Source organism: Eutrigla gurnardus, assembly GCF_963514095.1.
Source record: "Eutrigla gurnardus genome assembly, chromosome: 1".
Lineage (NCBI taxonomy): Eukaryota > Metazoa > Chordata > Actinopteri > Perciformes > Triglidae > Eutrigla > Eutrigla gurnardus.
In genome coordinates, this window is record NC_139915.1 from 34228641 (window position 1) to 34252894 (window position 24254).

Below are 24254 nucleotides of genomic sequence, written 5' to 3' on the forward strand. Positions count from 1 at the left end.
CCCATTCATTCGTCTTGCCATGATTTCCTTCATTGGGAAGACTGTCTGTCGCCTGCATTTTTTGCAACCTTAAATGACAAAAGCAAAAAACAGGTTTTTGGAATAACAGTTCAACAAGTCACAGATCCTGTGGGTATTCAAAAGAGTGGTGGAGCAGTGTCATGCTGGGAAGCAGCAGCCCAGGCAGACAGAGCAATACTACAAGAGAGCTAGGGAGCAGCTGGCTACTGGCTAACAAGGGGGACAGAGGTAAGAGGAAGCTGGCAGAGAAGTTGGATGTGACCATGTACACTGTTGTTTCTGTGAATGACACTAGTCACACAAACAAGTCCAATAGCCACCCAGGCAACATCAAGACTTAAACAGTCACTTAAACAGTTTCTCAGAGTAGCCTCATGCAGTCTTGTGTACTTAAACACATTTAATCTAACAATGCCTATGTCACGGTTTGGCTAGGAAGCAGGAGGTGAGGACCCAAATGCAGTGAAAAAGGGTTTTATTTTAATAATAAACGAAATACAAACCAAAAACTAAGACTCAAACAAAGTATCAAACAAAGGAGACCACGAGGGCGAAAACGACTATCAAAGAAACACTTACTAAACAGGAACCAAAACACGAAGGGACACGGGAGGCAGAAACAAACAAATCCAAGGACGAGACGTGGGGCAGCAGACAGAGTGACATGCAGTGACAACGACAGACGACATCGACAGCGACAATGATCCGACAAGAGACAGGGGAAACACACAGACTATATACACAGGGAGGCAGGGAGCTGACGAGGGACAGGTGAAACACATCAGGGCAGGCATGGTAATCAACACGAGAGGGTGGGGGAGTCAAGACAGCGGAAACAACAAGGACCAGGAAGTACGAGACAGGGAACCACACTGAGGACAAAATAAAACAGGAAATCAAAACCAAGGAAACAGAACATGACAAAACACAGATCCTGACAGTACCCCCCCCTTAAGGGACAGATCCCAGATGTCACCATGGTCCATGATACGTAGGGCGGGTGGAGGGGGCCAGGAGGAGGGGCTCAGGGGGCCGGGCATGAGGGCGACCTAGCGGACGGGACCGCTCAGGAGGCCGGGCGTGAAGGCGACCTAGCGGACGGGACCGCTCAGGAGGCCGGGCGCGAGGGCGACCTAGCGGGCGGGACCGCTCAGGAGGCCGGGCGCGAGGGCGACCTAGCGGGCGGGACCGCTCAGGAGGCCGGGCGCGAGGGCGACCTAGCGGGCGGGACCGCTCAGGAGGCCGGGCATGAGGGCGACCTAGCGGGCGGGACCGCTCAGGAGGCCGGGCCTGAGGACGACCTAGCTGACGTGGCTGCTCAGGAAGGCGACGTGGAGCAGGCATAGGACGACCACCGGTCTGAACAGGAACGGGTGACGAGTGGACCTCCCGAAGACTGCGTGGAGCAGGCGTCGGACGGCCCCCCGTCTGGACAGGAACGGGTGACGAGCGGACCTCCCGTAGACTGCGCGGAGCAGGCGTCGGACGGACCCCCGTCGGAACAGGAACGGGTGACGAGCGGACCTCCCGAAGGCTGCGTGGAGCAGGCGTCGGACGGACCCCCGTCTGGACAGGAACGGGTGACCAGCGGACCTCCCGAAGGCTGCGTGGAGCAGGCGTGGGACGGTCCCCCGTCGGAACAGGAACAGGTGACGAGCGGACCTCCCGAAGGCTGCGCGGAGCAGGCGTCGGACGGACCCCCGTCGGAACAGGAACGGGTGACGAGCGGACCTCCCGAAGGCTGCGCGGAGCAGGCGTCGGACGGACCCCCGTCGGAACAGGAACGGGTGACGAGCGGACCTCCCGAAGACTGCGCGGAGCAGGCGTCGGACGGACCCCCGTCTGGACAGGAACAGGTGACGAGCGGACCTCCCGAAGGCTGCGCGGAGCAGGCGTAGGACGGCCCCCCGTCTGGACAGGAACGGGTGACGAGCGGACCTCCCGAAGGCTCCGCGGAGCAGGCGTAGGACGGCCCCCCGTCTGGACAGGAACGGGTGACGAGCGGACCTCCCGAAGGCTGCGTGGAGCAGGCGTAGGACGGTCCCCCGTCTGGACAGGAACGGGTGACGAGCGGACCTCCCGAAGACTGCGTGGAGCAGGCGTGGGACGGTCCCCCGTCGGAACAGGAACTGGTGACAGGCGAACCCCCAATAGGCTGCGAGGAGCAAGTGTGGGACGGTCCCCTGTCTGGGCTGGTGCCGGACGATCCTCCGCCGGGACTGGTGACGGACGGGCCGCCGACTGAAGACCACTGGAGAGTGTCGACCGGATCGCCGACTGAAGACCACTGGCAGGTGTCGACCGGACCGCCGACTGAAGACCACTGGCAGGTGTCGACCGGGCCGCCGACTGAAGACCACTGGCAGGTGTCGACCGGGCCGCCGACTGAAGACCACTGGCAGGTGTCGGCCGAGCCGCCGACTGAAGACCACAGGCCGAGACAAGGGCTGTGACCGAGGCGTGGGCTGGATGCTTGGCTGTGGCTAAGGCCTGGGCTGGATGCTTGGCTGTGGCTAAGGCCTGGGCTGGATGCTGGGCTGTGGCTAAGGCCTGGGCTGGATGCTGGGCTGTGGCTAAGGCCTGGGCTGGATGCTGGGCTGTGGCTAAGGCCTGGGCTGGATGCTTGGCTGTGGCTGTGGCTGAGGCCTGGGCTTGATGCTTGGCTGTGGCTAAGGCCTGGGCTGGATGCATGGCTGTGGCTGAGGCCTGGACTGGATGCTTGGCTGTGGCTGAGGCCTGGACTGGATGCTTGGCTGTGGTTGAGGCCTGGACTGGATGCTTGGCTGTGGCTGAGGCCTGGACTGGATGCTTGGCTGTGGCTGAGGCCTGGACTGGATGCTTGGCTGTGGTTGAGGCCTGGACTGGATGCTTGGCTGTGGCTGAGGCCTGGACTGGATGCTTGGCTGTGGTTGAGGCCTGGACTGGATGCTTGGCTGTGGCTGAGGCCTGGACTGGATGCTTGGCTGTGGCTGAGGCCTGGACTGAATGCTTGGCTGTGGCTGAGGCCTGGACTGGGTGCTTGGCTGTGGCTAAGGCCTGGGCTGGATGCTTGGCTGTGGCTAAGGCCTGGACCGTTGGCTTGGACGGGCGGGCCTCCGCTGGAACTGGTGACGGACGAACCCCCGTCAGAACCGATGAGCGCAGAATCGGGGAGGCTCGCTTCCTCGTGCCGCCCCTCCTCGAGGCCGGCAACCGACGAGCCAACTGCCGGTTAGCCAGCTGGACGCTCCTTGGCCCTCCCCGGGCCAGGCGAGTACCCCAAAACGGGTCGGGGCCGGAGCCGGGAAGCTGTGCGGTGGCTACAACATAGTCTGGTGGCTTAGCTGCGGCTCCAAAAAAAAGTCAGCTGGCAGCAATTTGGCGAGCCCTGCTAGCAGGGTTCGTCATGTAGTCCACATACCATTCCATGGTTTTCAGTCCATCAACTGCTGGGTCCTCCTGTGGTCGGATCATTCTGTCACGGTTTGGCTAGGAAGCAGGAGGTGAGGACCCAAATGCAGTGAAAAAGGGTTTTATTTTAATAATAAACGAAATACAAACCAAAAACTAAGACTCAAACAAAGTATCAAACAAAGGAGACCACGAGGGCGAAAACGACTATCAAAGAAACACTTACTAAACAGGAACCAAAACACGAAGGGACACGGGAGGCAGAAACAAACAAATCCAAGGACGAGACGTGGGGCAGCAGACAGAGTGACATGCAGTGACAACGACAGACGACATCGACAGCGACAATGATCCGACAAGAGACAGGGGAAACACACAGACTATATACACAGGGAGGCAGGGAGCTGACGAGGGACAGGTGAAACACATCAGGGCAGGCATGGTAATCAACACGAGAGGGTGGGGGAGTCAAGACAGCGGAAACAACAAGGACCAGGAAGTACGAGACAGGGAACCACACTGAGGACAAAATAAAACAGGAAATCAAAACCAAGGAAACAGAACATGACAAAACACAGATCCTGACAGCCTATGCCATAAAGTGCCCACAGGTACACAGTGAAGTTTGAGTCAGGCCTAAGGTCATTTCACAATCTCAAGTCCCAAGAGGCAAGTACATGCACATTGTCTGTAGTGACTTTAAAATGCTGAGCTGACATGAAAAGCATTATAATAAACATTCACGTCGAGCTGAACCCAACTAATACCTTTTAAAGTGGACCAAAGCAAAAAGCACTCCATTCTTTTTGTGCACACATTATGAGTTCATGTCAAAGAGGAGGACTCAGATCTCTTCCTAGTACACCTAAGCTCTGATGGGGCCTCAGTTATCTAGTGCTTTGTGGGCTGTGTAGTTGCTCTGCGTTGATTGTATCGTCAACTTCCTTATATGCATGTTATGAACTCTCTGGTATTAGGCCATCATCCATTAGCATCTTAATTATAATAATGACATTATATCATGTTTAGTATTATTTTTGCTTGTTTCACAAACACACAAATAAGTATAGTATTAATGTCTGGGTGTTTTCACATATTGTCCCCTTAAACTGAACCAAACCTAGTCCTTTTAAAGTGAACCAAGCAGTGGACCAAAGCAAAAAGAACGTCACATTATGAGTTCTCTGAAAGAGGACTCGGATCTCTTTCTGGTCTACTTCAGCTCTAATGGATCTCATCCTATGCCTATTCACACTCACCTGCAGCTGGGGCTGATCGTGCCTTTCCTGGGAGCGTGGCTGGGGCTGAGGGTGCAAGGGGAAAAGTTAACCAATGACATTTCACATTCTTACGGGAGGTGCTGATCTTGGAATTCAAAACTGAGCTGGAGTGGCACTGCTATTGATAGCTAAAATAACAGAGAGATAGTAAGAAATGCTAAGCCATGTCATAGTATATAGTGTAGTTCAATGACTTATTTGTTGTTGGCATGATCAAAGTTATTCATTAGAATTAAGCATTTACTGAAAACAAACTTGTTGGTTATACAATTACAAAAGTATACAACTTAAAGGAAAGGCAGACGATTAACTGCTAACATCAGACTGGCATGGGTGTATTTGACCCTTTATTAACTAATTGTAACAGGTGAAGTTCACCTGGGTTCATTTGTTTTTGGCTAATACAACAATAACAAAAGGGACACATTTACAGATTGGGTGCCACAAATGTGTACTGAGTTAGCTGGCCACTAGGGGTCACCCTTTACCACATAGGCAGCTATGGGGGTACTATTCTTCTTCTACGCCAGGTGAATGTTACTTCCTGTTCTTTCGGATGCCACCTTGCCCTGTACGCATGTATGCCTGCTCGTGTGTTGCATTATAAAGTCCGCGTGATCCTTTTTCTTTGTGTGTACAAGTTACCACATACACTGTCTTTTCTTTTTCCGCGGATGCTCACTTTGGGGCTTAGGGTCTGCAGCTGGGGATGAGAGTTGGGAAAAGTTAGAGAATTATATATTCAGAGTCTCGGGGGAGCAGCTAAATTCATTGAAAGACATGGAATTCACCTTGTGTAACTTGGTTTAGATTAATACATTGATTACAAAAAACATGGGACAAATTTACAGATTGGGTGCAACAAATGTGTAATTACTCTGCCTTGTCTTTTTATGTTCCTGGGGCTGGGGAATATGCTGGGGCTCCTGAGGCTGTGACTGGGGCTGAGGGTCCACGGGACAAAGATCAAGGATGATATATTCTGGCTGGTCTTCGGGGAGGTGATGGTCTTCAGGGTCTGGCTGGAGTTCAGGGAGGTGGTGGTCTTCGGGGTGGGGCTGGCCTTCGGGGAGGTGGTGGTCTTCAGGGTGGGGCTGGTCTTCCAGATGGGGCTGGTCTTCGGGGAGGTGGTCGTCTTCCAGGTGGGGCTGGCCTTCGAGGAGATGATGGTCTTCGGGGTGGGGCTGGTCTTCAGGGTCTGGCTGGAGTTCAGGGAGGTGGTGGTCTTCGGGTGGGGCTGGTCTTCCAGATGGGGCTGGTCTTCGGGGAGGTGGTCGTCTTCCAGATGGGGCTGGTCTTCGAGGAGGTGATGGTCTTCGGGTGGAGCTGGTCTTGTTGGAGCTGGGACTGGGGCTGGGACTGGGACTGGGACTGGGACTGATCTGTTGTGGAGAACAAAGTAAGCAAACATTACAATTCTGTACATATGGTCAGAAGAATCTTCAGAAAACAATAATGAACTCTGCATGAAACTAATCTTACCTTTTATTTTGAGTATAAACTCATAAGCCGTCTTCATGTTAATCAGGAAGTCGCTTAGTCTCTTATCATTTGGCAGATTGGTCACCACATCTGCCACCCACTTGCCCTTGCTGTTCCTGTGGCTGGTGAACAGGATTGGCGTAGAGCCCAAGGCAGAACGTTTTTGAACCTGAAATTAAACAAGCACATTAGCAGTACACAATTAAACTACATTGCTACATAAATCTACTATCTAGAGACCCAATCTGGCAAAAAATAGTTTTGATCACTTTCGTGATAATTAAATAGTGTTTTCCATTTGATTAGAGACATACTGTGAAATTGATACACAGAACTATTCATTCATGAGGATTTTTTAATTGCAACTGCCGGTGCTCAATTTCAGTTGAAAATAACTGATCAGATGTTGTGACAGTACTAAATATGGGTTCCACTCCACACTGGAGTGGGTTATTATATTACTGCGTACACAACTGACATAATCAACTTCCTTTACAAATCATTTCCTTTTTTCATCTTACACACATTACTTTGTACAACCAACATTCACATAGTGTAATGCGCTAGGTGATGGTGGTGTAGTGAATAGAGGTCTGGGTTTCTAAACACTGTGAGGCTAGTTTCTCATCGCAAGACTCCTACCCCAGTGTGGACTGAGGACAGTCTGGAACTGATCTGATCTTAACTCTTTAGCAGACTGAGTGTTACCAGTTTATGTGTGGGCTATGCAGTGGTTTACTAGTTGGCCTGTGTTGTTGGCCATTTACTCTGTGAAAATCTGGAGTAACTAAGAAAAACACTGACATAGTTGATGGTTCAAGTGAAAACATTAGGAAATCTTTTTGGTAGAGTATGTATATTTTAGAAACTGGTGTTGTGTACCAGGATATTGTTAAAATGACCCACAAAGCCATTTAGAATACATGCTGCATTCATTTAGGACCTCTGCCACAGAAAAAAAAGTCCACAGCCTATAAGGCCAACTTAAATCATCAAAGTGTTAAAAATCCTGTATCTTAACCTCAACTTCTGTTAACTTCAAAAAAGCATGTATATTCCAGATATTTATTTCAAGTTTGTATTGAACAGATGAACTATTGTTTTCCTTCTGATCTATGCATCCACAGACGGGGTCCTTGCCCCATCACACATTATCAATGAAAAGTGACAGAAATCATGTTGGGGGGGACTGACTTTCTTGAGGGAGAGAGATTCTATTTTCTGGACTGATGGAAATGATCCCCTTAAGACGGACAGATGGATGTGCATGTTAAGGTAAATACTGTGTGTAGTTTACCTTAACATGCACACATTACCGCTCAATTCATGAAGTATGAGCAGTTTTACTTACAGCAATATTGGCGGAGGCCACCACCCGCGCTGCATTCCGCTGGTTTATGACTCCCTGCCCCCACTCACTTGTGTGCAGATCTTTGGATTTTTGCAGCTTCGGGTTTCTGCAAAGGCTTCTGAAACACCCGCTGCATGATCTACTGTTGGCCTGATTTGGCACTTTGCAGTGAGGGCAGGGTCTGAACTTTGGCTTTGTCATTCTGAAATGTACAACAGACAAACACACAAAATATCAAACATTGATGCAAACACACGTCTGCTCAAAAAAGACATTCATGCACATTCAGGTGGGCAAGTCGGAGCAGTGGTTAGCATCCCCAACTGTCATCCAGGAGACCATGTCGCTTTGGAAAAAAGCCTATACTTCATACCTGCCACTTTTACCTTTACCTGACAAAAATCCCTCACAACTTGGACTCAATTTGTAGTGATTATATTGTAAATCCTGATTGCTCTGCATGATATATTGAAAAAAAAATCTACTTTTGACACCTGACTCAAATGGCTGTTTGTTGCCCAACTGTTTTGTCAAACTGAGTAGGTCTCCAGCTTAAGGATGGGTAAATAGCATGTTGAATTTTCAAACTAACAGCCACCTTAATATCCTGGCAAAAAGTCCCCTTAAGTTTTAGATAATAGCTTACTTTAACATCTACACCCAGCAAACAAGAGTAAACAAATGTCAAAGTTACAGTTACTTATTTGGCATGCTACTTTATCCTGAATATTGGCCTAGTTTACATTTTCAAGACAGCACTATGCTTCATTTAGCACTAATCTAACATTATCATTATGTTTGCTAGCTTACAGCACACTTAGCTAGCTAAGAGGCTAACCTATATTGTGCAGCCTGTTGCACATTTCAACAAGGTATTACATATCTCTAACCCATGAAATTGATACAGTGCAGTCAGAACGACAACAACGGTGGTTTAAGATCAAATACAGGACATTTCCAACGTATTGTTTGCATGCATGCTGAAGTTACTTCATAGACAGTAAAGTTGTACTTACGTAGCAGAGTCGAAAAACGCAATGATCGTCGGGATCGTTGTATGTGCGCACTGACGTGTCACGTCAATGGTCACGTGGCAAAATAAATCATAATAGAAATGATGCATTCTGCTCAATTTCCTCAGCTCACTCCACCTGCTCTCGAGCAAAATAAAATGATAGGAAATGAATATAGTCCATTTAAGGATATTTAATATTGGCCCTCTGCTTCTTAATCATGGAGAAATAACAACTTCAAATAAGTCCAACATTTAAACACTGTAACCAATGGATGATATTAAGCTTAAAGCATATCGTTTTACAGAGAAACAGCCGATATTTTGTGACCTGTTGTGACAAAAAATATGATTCAGTTAACAGTTACCATGGAAACGAACCAACTCCAACTTTGCGTCCGACAGTGACGCAAAGGGGATATGACCAATCGTCAGTATGTGACGAGTAGGGCTTATCACAGACAGAGGGAAATGACTTCATAAATTCATGCAGAGCTGCTTCAGTATGCTTTGACTCAAATACATGGTCCCACTGTATGTTCTGTACGTCTTCAATAAAGGCATTATCACAGAAATGTCTCTTCTATATCATTTTAGGTCCAACTTTGGGGACTTTCACTTTTCTTGCCATAGCAATCATGTTATGATCACTAAATCCAATTGGCACTGAAACGACCTTTGAGCATTTATCTCCTGAATTAGTAAAAAGATGATCTATGCAAGTTGAAGACAATACACCTGCATTGTTGATATTTATTCTGGTTGGTAGATTTATCATTTGAGCTAGGTTACATACGGTGGCAGTGTCATTAAGCTTTCTTTTCATAGGGCAGTTTTTTGAGAGCCAGTCTATATTTAAGTCTCCTAAGAAATACATTTCTCTGTCTGTGTCAGAAACATTCTGAAGCATTGCACAGATTTTTTCAAGATATGCTGCATCCGAGGAAGGTGGTCTACAGCAGCAGCAGATTAGTAATGGCTTTAGATGTGGCAAGTGAACCTGGATCCAGATTGATCTACATCTGTCAAGTCCAGATCTCCTCTTTGTTTTATTGGAATGTGGTCTTGTACATAAAAGGCTCCTCCTCCCCCGTATCTGTTTCTATCAAGTCTAATTATATTGTAACCTTGTATAAATACCTCAGTATTGTCAATTGAATCGTCCAAATGAGTTTCAGAAATCGCTACTATATGTAGATCATTTTCAACATTATTTTACTCAACTCAGTTACCTTGTTTTTCAGACTACAGATGTTTAAGTGGGCAACTTTGAGTCCTTTTTTGGGAAGTTTGATAGACATTTAAAGTTAGTAAGGATTTGCAGAATAGATGTCAACTCTAAAAAATAAAAATAAAACCCCATAGTAAAAACACAAATACATGTAGATCAGCAAACCACAAACTATGCAAATGTTTCCAAATCCTTTAAGCTCCTGACCATTAGCACTTGTGCCTGCTCAGGTGCACCATTTAGCTTTATGTAGACTTTGCAGTTGGACGACCATGTTGCTTGTATTTTTCCCTCTTTGCGTCGGTACCGAGCTCTTTTAGCGATGTCAGCATTGCTCTTCTGGTTGGCGTTGCTCGTCTGGTTGGGAATAGAATGTTTGATAGTAGTTTGGAAAGCGTTGTTTAACTTTCTCTGGACAAGTTTCTATTTCTTTTGTTGCAGAATTTCTTCTTTTATGTTTAGTTCTATCCGCTTGTTGTTTTCTTAACTTCTATGATAGAAGTTTCAGTGATTTCCCACCGACTTCATAGTATTGTTGCTTTGTGAAAAGGAGTTTTCTTTGGATTTCCTGAGTATTTATTTCATCTATTTCTTTTTTTCATTGTATAATCTTATGTTTGTTGTCATCTTGGGGAGACTTTGCATGTTGGTTCTGTCGTCTCTTCAAGTCCTCTTCTCATGTTCTAACTTTTTCTTCTCTAATTGTCTTCTCATATGAGGAGGTGGCTATTATTTGACCCCTGATCACCGCTTTTAGTGCATCCCAGAGAATAGCCGGAGTCACTTCTTCATCATCATTATTTTCCAAATCCATTTTAATTTCACTTTTCAAGGTATCTTTAATAACTTGTGTTGGAGCTATTCATTTATTTGTAATATAATTTCACCATTTATTTATTTTGTTAATGTCTCGATGAGTATAAGTTAGTTAATTAGTTTGATTACAATATTAGTAGCATTGTTTTTGTGATTTTTGAATATTTGATTAGGCTTTTGTTTTGAAGGCACTGGCACGGGTGAATCTATATATATGACTAGGCAGGGGGTGGAGACAGGCACTGGGAAGGGTTCATGGTTTTTTACCAGGGTGACAGGGCAAAAGGACACAGATGGCGTTGTCAATTGTTTGCCACCCAAATAGACAAATAAACCTCAAAACCGTACCCAATGGCTGGAAAATTGTTTTGTCACACACAACCTGCGTAAGATTCACTTTTTTCAGTGCCTCAGTGGCTTTTTGATTTAGAATTTGTTGATAATGTTTTTTATTTGGACAAAGGACATTATTTAGAATAAATCCGCCACTACACAAAGTAAAAAACCGCCCTTGAAGTGGACATTTTTTGTTGATGAACCTTTTGGAAGTTTGTAGTAGCCTACTCGCATGTGGAAGAAGATTGTTTGCTCGTCATGTGGAAAGACCGTCGGGATTGAAGAACGGACATCGCACAAAACTACCCAACATCATCGGTATGTGAAAATATTCATTCTGGATGCTGTATTGGAAAACGGCTTAACTATTGGAGTGCTGGAATCATTGTTTCACTGAAGATTGATGAATATTGGGAGTTATAAGAAGTTGTCGGAGTTTGGATGATGCGCAAAGTGATTGCGCAATAGCCACACCGGAGATTCATTCATAAAGCCGTGGTGCAAAGTCTGCCTATGCAACAAATCATGTTTATCCGTATTGTGATCACTGGAAATAAAGAGTGTGGAAAGCAAAGCGGGTTCAAAAGGGTTTGAGACAAAGAGACAATGTCCGACGTCGCATCAAAAACAAAGAGTGACGCTCCGTGAGTGACGCTTGCCACCTGAAAAACGGAGCGTCAAGTTTACAATGAAAGGTTTGGCATTTTATATGCAAACGTGCCAAGAAAAGAGGTCTTTAAAATGCAAACAGGCTAAGAAGTACATGGAACAAATACGTGTCTTGATGGAATCCACTGATAATGTGAAACCTGTGCAATCTTGCTTAACTAAGCTCATTAAGTGTCATGATGAAGCTAATGATATGCACGAAGATGTCATAAATCTGGGTTTGCCAAAGGGTGAATCTGAGAGGCAAACTGAATATTTTCAAGAAAAAAGGATCAAGTTGTGTGATTTCACTGAAAAGGTGAAGAGTTGGTTATCTGAAGCTGGTCACCCATATGTGCAATCAAATGACAATGAAACAGAACCTCCTGACAACCAAAGTGTGCTTTCTGATGAAATTAATCCTGAGGACAGTGCTTCTAACATCTCATGTTTAAAGGAGAATCATCCCAGATCACACACTCAGTCATCCAGAGTGTCATCCACCTCATCTGTGAGGATAAAAGTAGAAGCAGATAAAGCCGCACTTATGGAGCGCATTGCAGCATTAAAAAGGAAACTTTTACTGGAAGCCAGAGAGGAGGAAATAAAACGGGAAAAGGAACAGTTGGCTATGGAAACTGAACTTGCTGAAGCCAATGCAAAACTTCATGTGCTGGAGATGAATTCAAAGTGTTGTTCTACAGGTTCGGATGGAATGAATTCATATTTTGAAAGGAACAGCACTCAAAGAATAAGCCAACTGAATCCCGATGCTGATCGCTTTGTTCCAGAAAAGAGGGATACGAAGGATGCTCTGAATGAGTCTCATCCTGCGACCCAGGCTGTGACTGTCAGGCCTAAACAACGATCTGCATTAACACAAAGGGACAACAGATCAGTGTTAAATAGCAGCCAAGCACAAACAGCACAAGTGGATCATGATGATCAACAGACAGGACATGAATCATATCTGAACGCAGTATCCAATGATAACACCCAGAATGATATTGTGAACATCATGCAAAGACAGAATGACATCACTGCATTGTTGGTTCAACAAAATTTAACATCTGCTCTGCCAACAAGAAATATTCTTGTGTTTGATGGCGATCCTCTTCAGTTTCAGTCCTTTATTAGAGCCTTTGAAAACTGTGTGGAACAAAAGACAAATAACTTGAGTGACTGCTTGAATTTTCTGGAGCAATACACCAGGGGGCAGCCAAGAGAACTGGTAAGGAGTTGTCAGCATCTACCCCCTGCTCAAGGATACCAAAGAGCTAAATACCTTCTTGCTGAACATTTTGGCAACGAGTACAAAATTGCTTCTGCTTACATGGACAAAATTCTTAACTGGCCTCTCATAAAGCCAGAAGATGTTGAAGCACTGCAATCATTTTCTCTGTTTCTTCGAGGTTGCTGCAATTTAACACAGCAAATCATCTACATGAAGGAGTTGGACATGCCATCCAACCTCAGAAACATTGTGATGAAACTTCCGTATAAGCTAAGGGAAAAATGGAGAAATGTTGCATGTGATCTGCAGGAGGAAAGGGGAGTCAGACCAGTATTCACTGACCTTGTGACCTTTGTGGAGAAACAAGTCAAAATAGTCTCTGACCCACTTTTTGGCAATATTCATGACTTACAATTGATTAGCTGCAGCAAGGCCTCCAATGCTGCTCATACAAAGCAAAGGAGAAAGGAGAGCACTTTTGCCACCAGTGTCACTGCAGTTAAAGAAGGAAATAAAAGCAACATGGATAAGAGGATCAAGTCCTCTTCTGCCCAAAGCAACCTCAAATGCTGTTTATTTTGCCGACAAAATAGTCACTCTTTGGATACATGCAATCACTTTAAGTTGAAGATGCAACGGGACAAGATAAGTTTCATAAAAGAAAATGGAATTTGTTTTGGCTGCTTAAAGGTTGGTCACACAAGCAAAGACTGTAGGAGTCGCTTGGATTGTAGTGTGTGTCATCAGAAGCATCCATCAGTCCTTCACATCGAGCGAAAGGATATAAGAACATCCTTCCAAGAAGCACAGGAACCTGTGAGCTCCTCGCTGAGCATTTTATCTGGACAGTCTCAGACATGTGGTCATATTGGGGCCGGTGACGAGGACACTGCTGTCTTCTCCATTGTGGCAGTTCAGGTTAAAAGTCAAAGAAGTCATAAAGTTGTGCAAACATATGCATTTTTGGATCCTGGGAGTTCAGGAACTTTCTGTACTGCGAATTTGGCAAAGAGACTGGGGTTAAAGGGCAAACCAGCTAACATCTTATTGAGAACAATGGGTCAAAAGAAGATTGTTAGCACCACTGTATTGTCTGGTTTGGAAGTGTCTGGCCTTGACACTAATGACTTTATTGAGCTGCCCAATGCTTTGACGCAAAAGATAATGCCAGTCTCAAAGTCAAATATTCCACGTCAGGAAGATGTGGCAAAATGGTCTTACCTGTCGACACATATCAAGCTTCATGATGTGGATGCAGATGTTGATTTGCTCATTGGGACCGATGCACCAAAGGTGATGGAACCATGGGAGGTGATTAACAGCCAAGAGGAAGGACCATATGCAGTCCGAACAAGAGTCGGCTGGGTAATCAGTGGACCACTTCGTGGTGGAGACAGCAACGGAATTAAGACTGGTTGCTCAGTTGTCACAGCCAACCGTATTTCTGTAGAACATCTGGAAGAGATGCTCATCAAACAATACAATCATGAGTTTAATGAGAAAACATCAGAGGAGCAACTGGAACTTTTAATAACTTGGTTATTGAGAATGTTTGAGTTCAGTCTCCAGAGAGTGGACTTCCTCTTCCTATTCAACTGGAGTGACATAGAAATGGGACCATGGTCTGAAATAGTACTGGCTCCTGTTTCACAATCATCCACTCAACTTGTTTTCCCACATTGATTTTCTGCAGAAGACATGAACACACATTCTTTGCCGTTCCTTCTTTCTCTGTACCTCTGTTCCCTCACCATACAAGGCGGCAGTGTGTTACCCCAAAATACATCAAACACATAAACACATCATTTTAATATCACAGGATGTGACAGAGCTATTTAAATGGGCAGGAAAACATTTAAACGTAACAACAAATCTCCTCAAAACCATGACAAGATATACAGGAGGGAGAACAGCGACCTCTGCTGGGCAAATTAAAACAGTACGTGGATGGGAGAAAACGAAAAGGAAACTTCTCACCTGTAGCACAAGTAGGCTACAGGTCCCCGCCCCATGGAACAGGAAGTAGCTGTTTGTGTGGTTAGACTGCAGCGTTTCTCTCCGCCTCCTGTTGATCACATCTACTTCCCCAACGAGGCGCGGCTCATCTGGAACCAGCCTCATATATTCATGTGAAGACTGAAGCCCTTGCTGTCTGTGATCACCTGTCGACGGCGGCCTGAGGTAAGCTGACGACAGCCGATGGGAACTTGTGATGACTGATATGTGGGCTGCTTGTAGCTCCGTGATGCGGATCACGTTGGTGCTGGTTTACCGGAGACCTGTTCTTGTGTAACGCTGGCTGGATGTGTGGAGATACCATGAAGTACACACGTCCTGTACTCAAGTAGAAGTACTGGTTCTACTTCTTTACTCAAGTCGAAGTGTAAAAGTACTGGCTCTGACATCAGAAAGTAAAAAGTATCACTATGAAGGACAATTCTACTGGCTGTTTGTTGACAAGACCAACTGAAACTCTCGTCAAATTAATAAGAAAATAAATAATCGTTGATTCCCCTCAAATGTATTAAAACTAAAGTAACAGGCCTGTTTTGAAAATGTGATGAGTAGAAAGTACAAATATGAGTTGTTAAATGTGAAATGTGATTTAGGAAGGAAGACGAGCTCTTCTTGTCCTGGTTCTTGTTTGCTTGTTTACTCCGTCGGCTGCATAGCTGTGAAGTTATCCAGTTCACCAGCCGTTTGTGCTTTTGACTCACATCTAGAAAACTGGGCTCATGTGGGACACGCCTGATCTCCAGTCCCTTTATTTCCTGTTCCAACTAAATCTAGTCATCAGGACGGTTACTAGGTTTAGACTGAAATGACGCAGCTTCAAGGGGGCGGGGTCACAGCAAAGGGGCAGGGCTAATGTCAATCAGAAGCTGTCAGTGACGTATAGGATTCTGACTTAATGAATGTTGAGGATATAAATCAGTCATAAATAATGATCAAATCATGTTTGTGATTCATTCAAGCAACAAAATATGCATCGAGTTGTTGGAATGTGTTTTGGTTTGTTGGTCTCTAGTCGTCCCACTTTCTCAAATCTGATGCTAATGTGGGACAGCATGCTTTGGGTCATCTGGGACAGTCATGGAAGCTCTCTAAACGGGGGAAGGTGCATTCAGGGACTTCCTGAATCAAACCAGGAAGGAGAAACTACCTGCAGATGTCAGACAGGGCTTCATGGCAAATACAGTCGCTCCCGGTCTAAACACTGATTGTCTAGATAACTAGTACATACTCAGCTAGCTCTATAGCTAGCAACATTAGCCTGCCAACTAGCCCAGTTAACTCCTTGGTCTCATGCTGGTAGACAATGTTCTGTTCTCTCGCTCTCTCTATCGGATTCATGAAGCTTAACTAGTGAGAATCTGAAATCTAAATGTATTGTATCAGGATGCAGCAGCAGAGAGCAGACTCCCCTGGACCTGGACCTGGACCTGGACCTGGACCCAGCTGTGTGTCCATGAAGAGTGGCCGGTCTATGGGTTACCCTTTTAATTTTAAAACTGAACAAGCTGCTGATGGAAGGTAAGAACTGAACCTGAACTCTCTTTAGCGGATGAATCAGGTCTAGACCAGCCCCCTTAAACAGTCACTCAGAGTCCACCAGCCCTGAATCCTGCAACCCGTCAGGTCTTCTGAGCCACGATGATGTGAGAGAGTGACAGTGTCGTGTTTCACTGAAACTCTCACAGAAAGGACCAATTAAATGGTTTTTAACTGGGATTAAACTACAAAATAATAAATATACAATCAAACCTTAAAGAGACAGTGAGGAGAAAACCTTCTGAAAGAAAAGACTCATAGATGCCGAGAAACCTTAAGAGTTAGAGAGAAGCTAACTTGGCTAACACGAAGGCTAATGACAAAGAAGAGTAGTGGGGAGGCTAAGCTAAGCTAAGCTAAGAACAAAAAGACTCCAAACCAACAGACACCAAACTCGAGCACCGTCTTCCTCTCACTCAAGGGAGGTTGTAGAGTAGTAAAGTAAGACACTTTATATCCAGCAAACTCTTATTTTAGGTGTTAAGGTAACTGATAATGCCCTAGGACGTGTCTATTATCAGGAGGTAATGGACTACGCGGAGGCCAGGACCGTCCGATGCCCAGTGGAGAGTTAGCAACCAAAATGTAAAGTTTTTTAAGAGTCATAACTCCGTTTTCCCATCATTGTCACCCCATACAGTTCTAATGCAACGGAAACGTTGTCCACTGCTCCTAGTGTGAGTGTAGCACTAAGACGAGTGTTCACATGTCCACGTGGTCTCATGTGACCCAGATCCATTCAAAGTATTGATCCTGACACTAGCATCAACTCTCAGAACATGACTCATATCATCAAAGCAAACTGATTAATGAAGCTTAACTAGTGAGAATCTTAAAGTGTATTTATTGTATCAGGATGCAGCAGCAGAGACCAGACTCACCTGGACCTGGACCTGGACCCAGCTGTGTGTCCATGAAGAGTGACTCGTCTATGGGTCACCCTATTGTTCATTTTAAAGCTGAACAAGCTGCTGATGGAAGGTAAGAACTGAACCTGGACTCTCCTTGGAGGATAAATCAGGTCTAGACCAGCCAGAGAAAAGTTAAGAGTCAGAGAGAAGCTAACTTGGCTAACGTCACAGCTAATGCCAAAGAAGTGGATCTACACTAAGCTCAGCTTAACTAAGCTGGGTTTACATCGGAGCTACTTGAAAACCTGGTGCATCAGCATTAGACTCCATGTGGGTCTGACCAAACTGGGTACTTGATGCGTTGGGAGACCGGTTTGGTCTAAACAGGTAAAGAAATCCAGAGGAATCAGGAACAGGTACAAAGGGAGAAACGGACACATATCAGGTCCTGGATCTGGCCAGGGTTCAGGTCTTCATGGGAAGCAAAGGCAACGTTGGAACTTTGATATTTTTTTTTTAACTTTAATCATCCATTAACAGACAGTTCAAGGCAAGCAAGCAGCAACCAGAGAGACAATCTGTCAAGTCTGTGTTAGAAAGACTCACACAAGGACCAACAGCAGCCATATCAAGTACAGTTCACCAGCTACACCATCTGGACCAAGACCTGAATGAGGTTTCCTGCAGGTGTGAGAAGCCAACGGTTAGCTACTAAGATGACTTTAACACGTAGCTGTAAAGTTGACCTTGAATTATGAAGCTAACTTTGTTAGCAGCTTCACACCAGAATCCACATGGATCCAGATCCAGTAAGGTTGCTGCTCAGCGTGCCGCTCTGCCGCTTGTGTTCATCAGAACCCGAGGCTTCAAAACCGTAGTCCACAAACCAACGGGTGATGTCGCCATGACAACGTCCACTTCTGATCTCCAGTCTGTGCTTTAGTGACTCTTTGAACTTGGTTTTCTCCACAGAGTTCAGCAGATCTCAGAGGTTCCGTTTACCCGGCAGCATCAAACACACCTGGACTCCATATTTATGGTGAGTACATGTACAAGCTCACCTTTCACTATGAACCACATCCACTACAGATTCAATGCTGAACAGGTTCTAGTGGTCTCCATGCTGCTCAGACCCACACATGAATCCCATGTTGGGTTCTTTAGAGTTCATGTTCAGTTTATCCTTCTGTTCCAGCTGCTGGAGGAGAACATCTGCACTTTTGTGAAGAACGAGCTGAAGAAGATCCAGAAGGTCCTGAGTGCAGATTACCCAGAATGCTTGGAGAGTGAGGATGAGGAGTTGTTGGACGGTGAGGATGAAGAGCAGAGGAGGAGGAGCAGAGAGGCGTTTCAGAAGATCACAGTGGACTTCCTGAGGAGAATGAAGCAGGAGGAGCTGGCTGACTGTGTGCTGATCAGTAAGAGGATTTTAACAGATTTAACATGGTGGAAAGAAGAGAAGGATTCAATATGAAGAACTTCATATTTCCAAACTCTTAATAGGCTGCACACAACTTCAATGTTTGTTAATGTTCGGATGTCAGAATCGATATTCCAACACTCAAGTTCTACAGAGTTCAGACAGGATCACGACCGTTTCAGAGAAACAGGTGTTTCACTTCACCCAGTGACCGTGTTAACTGGTGACTTTCAGCTCGTAGGAACTAAATGGTTAGGTTACGGTCTACCAGGATATTTAGAAAACCCAACGGTACTATTTTCAACACGTCATCATCCCGTCTCTTTCTATGATGCTGCATTTCAAAGGGTTATATCCTTCAGTTCTGTTTGTCTTGTAAAAGTCTTTTATTTGATTTTATGTTGCACCTGATTGATATTGTCTCCAATAGTTCTGATTTAATCATTAAATAAGTCACTCATACTGAGGACTACAGGGATACATGGCTCTAATACATGGCTTGTTCATAGACTGTAAAAGGGTCTGTAGGATCCACTAACTGGGTTCCTTTGTTGTTTATCCAGGAACCGCTGCTGCAGTGTACCAACGTAAACTCAAGTCTAACCTCAAGAAGAAGTTCCAGTGTTTGTTTGAGGGCATCACTAAAGCCGGAAACCCAACCCTCCTGAATCAGGTCTACACGGAGCTCCACGTCACAGAGGGAGGGACTGCAGAGGTCAATGACCAACATGAGGTCAGACAGATTGAAACGGCATCCAGGAAACCAGACAGACCAGAAACAACCATCAGACAAGAAGACATCTTTAAAGGCTCACCTGGAAGGGATGAACCAATCAGAACAGTGATGACAAAGGGAGTGGCTGGCATCGGGAAAACAGTGTTAACACAGAAGTTCACTCTGGACTGGGCTGAAGACAAAGCCAACCAGGACATACTGTTCATGTTTCCATTCACTTTCAGAGAGCTGAACCTGCTGAAAGAGAAGAAGTTCAGCTTGGTGGAACTCCTTCATCACTTCTTCCCTGGAACCAAAGAAGCAGGAATCTGCAGGTTTGAAGGGTTCCAGGTTGTGTTCATCTTTGACGGTCTGGACGAGTGTCGACTTCCTCTGGACTTCCTCAACAACGAGATCCTGACTGATGTTACAGAGTCCACCTCAGTCCAAGTGCTGCTGACAAACCTCATCAGGGGGAAACTGCTTCCCTCTGCTCGCCTCTGGATAACCACAAGACCTGCAGCAGCCAATCAGATCCCTCCTGGGTGTGTTGACATGGTGACAGAGGTCAGAGGGTTCACTGACCCACAGAAGGAGGACTACTTCAGGAAGAGGTTCAGAGATGAGGAGCAGGCCAACAGGATCATCGCCCACATCAAGACCTCACGGAGCCTCCACATCATGTGCCACATCCCGGTCTTCTGCTGGATCACTGCTACAGTTCTGGAGGACGTGTTGAAGACCAGGGAGGGAGGGGAGCTGCCCAGGAACCTGACCGAGATGTACATCCACTTCCTGGTGGTTCAGTCCAAACTGAAGAACGTCAAGTATGATGGAGGAGCTGAGACGGATCCACACTGGAGTCCAGAGACCGGGAAGATGATTGAGTCTCTGGGAAAACTGGCTTTTGAGCAGCTGCAGAAAGGAAACCTGATCTTCTATGAACCAGACCTGACAGAGTGTGGCATCGATATCAAAGCAGCCTCAGTGTACTCAGGAGTGTTCACACAGGTCTTCAGAGAGGAGAGAGGACTGTACCAGGACCAGGTGTTCTGCTTCGTCCATCTGAGTGTTCAGGAGTTTCTGGCTGCTCTTCATGTCCATCTGACCTTCATCAAGTCTGGTGTCAATCTGATGGCAGAAGAACCAACAACCTCCGGGGCGTCTGAAGTCACCGGAGACGAACCTGAACTAACACATCTGCACCAGAGAGCTGTGGACAAGGCCTTACAGAGTCCAAACGGACACCTGGACCTGTTCCTCCGCTTCCTTCTGGGTCTGTCACTAGAGACCAATCAGAAACATCTACGAGGTCTGCTGACACAAACAGGAAGTAGCTCACAGACCAATCAGGGAACAGTCCAGTACATCCAGGAGAAGCTTAATGAGGATCTGTCTCCAGAGAGAAGCATCAACCTGTTGCACTGTCTGAATGAACTGAATGATCGTTCTCTGGTGGAGAGGATCCAACACTACATGACTTCAGGACGTCTCTCCTACAATGAACTGCCTCCTTCTTATTGGTCAGCTGTGGTCTTCATCTTACTGTCGTCAGAAAAACGTCTGGACGTGTTTGACCTGAAGAAATACTCTGCTTCAGAGGAGGCTCTTCTGAGGCTGCTGCCGGTGGTCCAAGCCTCCAGCAAAGCTCTGTAAATATAGTTTTTATATTCAAAATACAATGAACCACCATGGAATTACAAGGTTCTATCTGCATTCTGAATGATTTGATTGGTTTTCCAAACAGCAAAAAGTAAATAATAAATAGTAGTCATCCAAATAGTTACTTGAGGAAAAAAGTATTTAGTGAAAAAACTATTCAAGTACTGAGTACTTGCTGATTTACTGTTTCAATAATCAGAACCTGAAAGTAAAATTGACTAAAATATAAAATATCAATGTGCAAATTCAGATATTACCAAACATTACCCCTTTAATTAAACCACAAAATCATTACAAAATAACATTAATTAAGGCTAATTAAGCCACAAGAAACACTAATAATCCTCAAATTGGGTCAATTTAGTCGTTGCAAACATTCTGTGTTCAAAACATTCTCTTCAGTCCTCATGAATACAGGATAGTGGTGGATGGATGGATGGATGGATGGATGGATGGATGGATGGATAGATAGATAGATAATAGATAGATAGATAGATAGATAGATAGATAGATAGATAGATAGATAGATAGATAGATAGATAGATAGATAGATAGATAGATAGATAGATAGATAGATGTGATGGTTATGCATGTATGATGTATTATGTATGAAGTCATCGGTTAGATTACAGCGTGGTACAGTGTGCAGCAGTGTATTGTGGGTACCGCATGTTTGTCGGTGAATAAATGCTACAACCAGACACAAGCTAACATTCCGTGTCTTGCCGTCAGCCGTCTGATAATTAAAGTGAAGGGGATTAGCACCGAAGTAAGCCAGACTTGTTCTGTTTTTTATTCTACATTTCTGATTCCTCTTCAGACTCAGTGGCTGTAACCTCTCAGAGAGAAGCTGTGAAGGTCTGTCCTCAGTTCTCAGCTCCCAGTCCTCCAGTCTAAGAGACCTGGACCTGAGTAACAACCACCTGCAGGATTCAGGACTGGAGCTGCTGTCTGCTGGTCTGAAGAGTCCACACTGTGGACTGGAAACTCTCAGGTCAGACTCAAGGACTTTGAGAAGTTTACCTATGAAGCTTCCAATGATCCGTTTACATGCACCAAATATTCACTTCTTTGCTCTTATTCCTGAAAAGACACTTTTGCTACTAATCTGTTTCCATGGCTGATGAAACACGTTTCTGCTGGTAACGATCTAACAGCAGAAGAACAAAATCACTAAAGAAACCAAACGTCTTGTTTGTCTTTCCCCTGCCGTTCTAACTTTGAATAGTTTTACAAATCCAGCTGGCGTTTCTAAATGCTGTTGTCGTCATGAGGCTATGAACTCAGACAGGACGGCGTTTGGTTTCCTGGTGTATCTGGGACTTCACAACATGTACAAAGCAGCAATAGTGGTTATTTCATCCGTGATGGAGGAACCCTGGTTGTTTCTACATGGAGATAAGCCCCGCCTCCTCGCTGGTGTGTCTAGCATGAGTGTCGTGACTAAACACAAATGATCCCACAAATAAAACCAATTCATCCTGCAGTCAAACTCAAACATCACTTCAGGTTTGGTGTGAACGCAGCAGAAGAACTCACTTTCTGCTTGGAATGATAAGATTCTATCTAGTAAAACATGAAAAGAATCAATGATTTTCAAGGAATACAAAGAGTTTTCTCATCATGTTTGAACACGTTAAGTTAGTGTTGGAACAGTGTCCACAGAAGTTACATTGAATTCTTTTCTACCACATTTTACATTTATTTCTGGTTTTAGGATGAGTTTTTTTCTCATTGATAAAATCCTTGCTGGTTAAGTTTAAAGGTCAATGAATGAAATGTTCTTGTTGGTCTTGTGAAGGACTGCAATACAAACACAAGTTAAGTCTTTGTAAAGCCTGTTTTCGATCTTGCTGAGGAGTTTTCATTGTTAATTCCAAGGAGACGAACAGTTGTTTGTTCTAGTTTCATCACACATTTCTGATTCCTCTTCAGACTCAGTCGCTGTAACCTCTCAGAGAGAAGCTGTGAAGGTCTGTCCTCAGTTCTCAGCTCCCAGTCCTCCAGTCTAAGAGACCTGGACCTGAGTAACAACGACCTGCAGGATTCAGGACTGGAGCTGCTGTCTGCTGGTCTGAAGAGTCCACACTGTGGACTGGAAACTCTCAGGTCAGACTCAAGGACTTTGAGAAGTTTACCTATGAAGCTTCCAATGATCCGTTTACATGCACCAAATATTCACTTCTTTGCTCTTATTCCTGAAAAGACACTTTTGCTAAAGTTCACATGGCGGCTCTAAAAGAGCAGTTGAACACATGAATGTCTGATATGTTCTGAGACTCCAAGTTTTGTATTTGACTTTATTCTCAGAATACTTGTTATTTAATTAATAATGTTACTTAATTCCTCCAGTTCAATATGAAAACTGACAACAAACAGAGTTGAGATGTTATTGAATTACAGTTTTCTTTGCTAGTTGGTTTAAATCAGTAGCCAGATCTTTGTTGGGACACCAGGTCTGAAGACAGACCACATAGACTGGTTCTACTGTTGTTTCTTGACTTCTCGTCCTCCTCTATCCGTCTCTGTCCATCACTCAGCCACGCTTATCCCACCCAGTACAACATCAACACAACAACAGAGAATGATCACTTTTTCTCAGTTTAAAAGTCCCCAGAAGTGACAGAAGTGTGTGTGTCTTCAGTCTGTCAGGTTGTCTCATCACAGAGGACGGCTGTTCTTCTCTGGCCTCAGCTCTGGACTCCAACCCCTCCTATCTGAGACAGCTGGACCTGAGCTACAATCATCCAGGAGACTCAGGAGTCAAGCTGCTGTCTGCTGGACTGGAGGGTCCACACTGGAGACTGGACTCTCTCAGGTGAGGACAGATGGACAGACATCAGACTGGACACTCTCAGGTGAGGACAGATGGACAGACATCAGACTGGACTCTCTCAGGTGAGGACAGGTGGACAGACATCAGACTGGACACGCTCAGGTGAGGACAGATGGACAGACAGACATCAGACTGGACTCTCAGGTGAGGACAGATGGACAGACATGAGACTGGACACTCTCAGGTGAGGACAGATGGACAGACATCAGACTGGACTCTCAGGTGAGGACAGATGGACAGACATCAGACTGGACTCTCAGGTGAGGACAGATGGACAACAGTCTCTGACTGAGGAGCTGGGCTTCATGTTTACTGGTGTTTGCATGTCTTCCTGCAGGGTGGACCATGGGGGACAGCAGAGACTGAGACCTGGTCTGAGGAAGTGTGAGTATGTCTTCAGTAACTCAGCTGCTCCAG

At 45.4% G+C, this 24254-nt stretch overlaps 3 protein-coding genes across 11 annotated transcripts in view; all 3 read left to right on the forward strand.

The window, feature by feature from the left end:
- Positions 1-24254, forward strand: part of LOC311025196 (uncharacterized protein) — a 228753-nt gene that overhangs the window by 43093 nt on the left and 161406 nt on the right. The window contains exons 3-4 of the mRNA XM_084027980.1: positions 16201-16335; positions 17209-17334. Coding sequence (XP_083884106.1) covers positions 16201-16335; positions 17209-17334 — 261 coding nt within the window. The remainder of the gene's footprint in view (positions 1-16200; positions 16336-17208; positions 17335-24254) is intronic.
- The window catches only part of LOC311028213 (stonustoxin subunit alpha-like), a 110190-nt gene that overhangs the window by 32996 nt on the left and 52940 nt on the right, over positions 1-24254 (forward strand). The window lies entirely within an intron of this gene.
- LOC311026206 (NLR family CARD domain-containing protein 3-like) overlaps positions 18476-24254 on the forward strand; it is a 58719-nt gene continuing 52940 nt past the window's right edge. Inside the window, exons 1-6 of the mRNA XM_084029601.1 lie at positions 18476-18622; positions 19188-20991; positions 21822-21995; positions 22937-23110; positions 23646-23819; positions 24175-24221. Coding sequence (XP_083885727.1) covers positions 18586-18622; positions 19188-20991; positions 21822-21995; positions 22937-23110; positions 23646-23819; positions 24175-24221 — 2410 coding nt within the window. The 5' untranslated portion in view covers positions 18476-18585. The remainder of the gene's footprint in view (positions 18623-19187; positions 20992-21821; positions 21996-22936; positions 23111-23645; positions 23820-24174; positions 24222-24254) is intronic.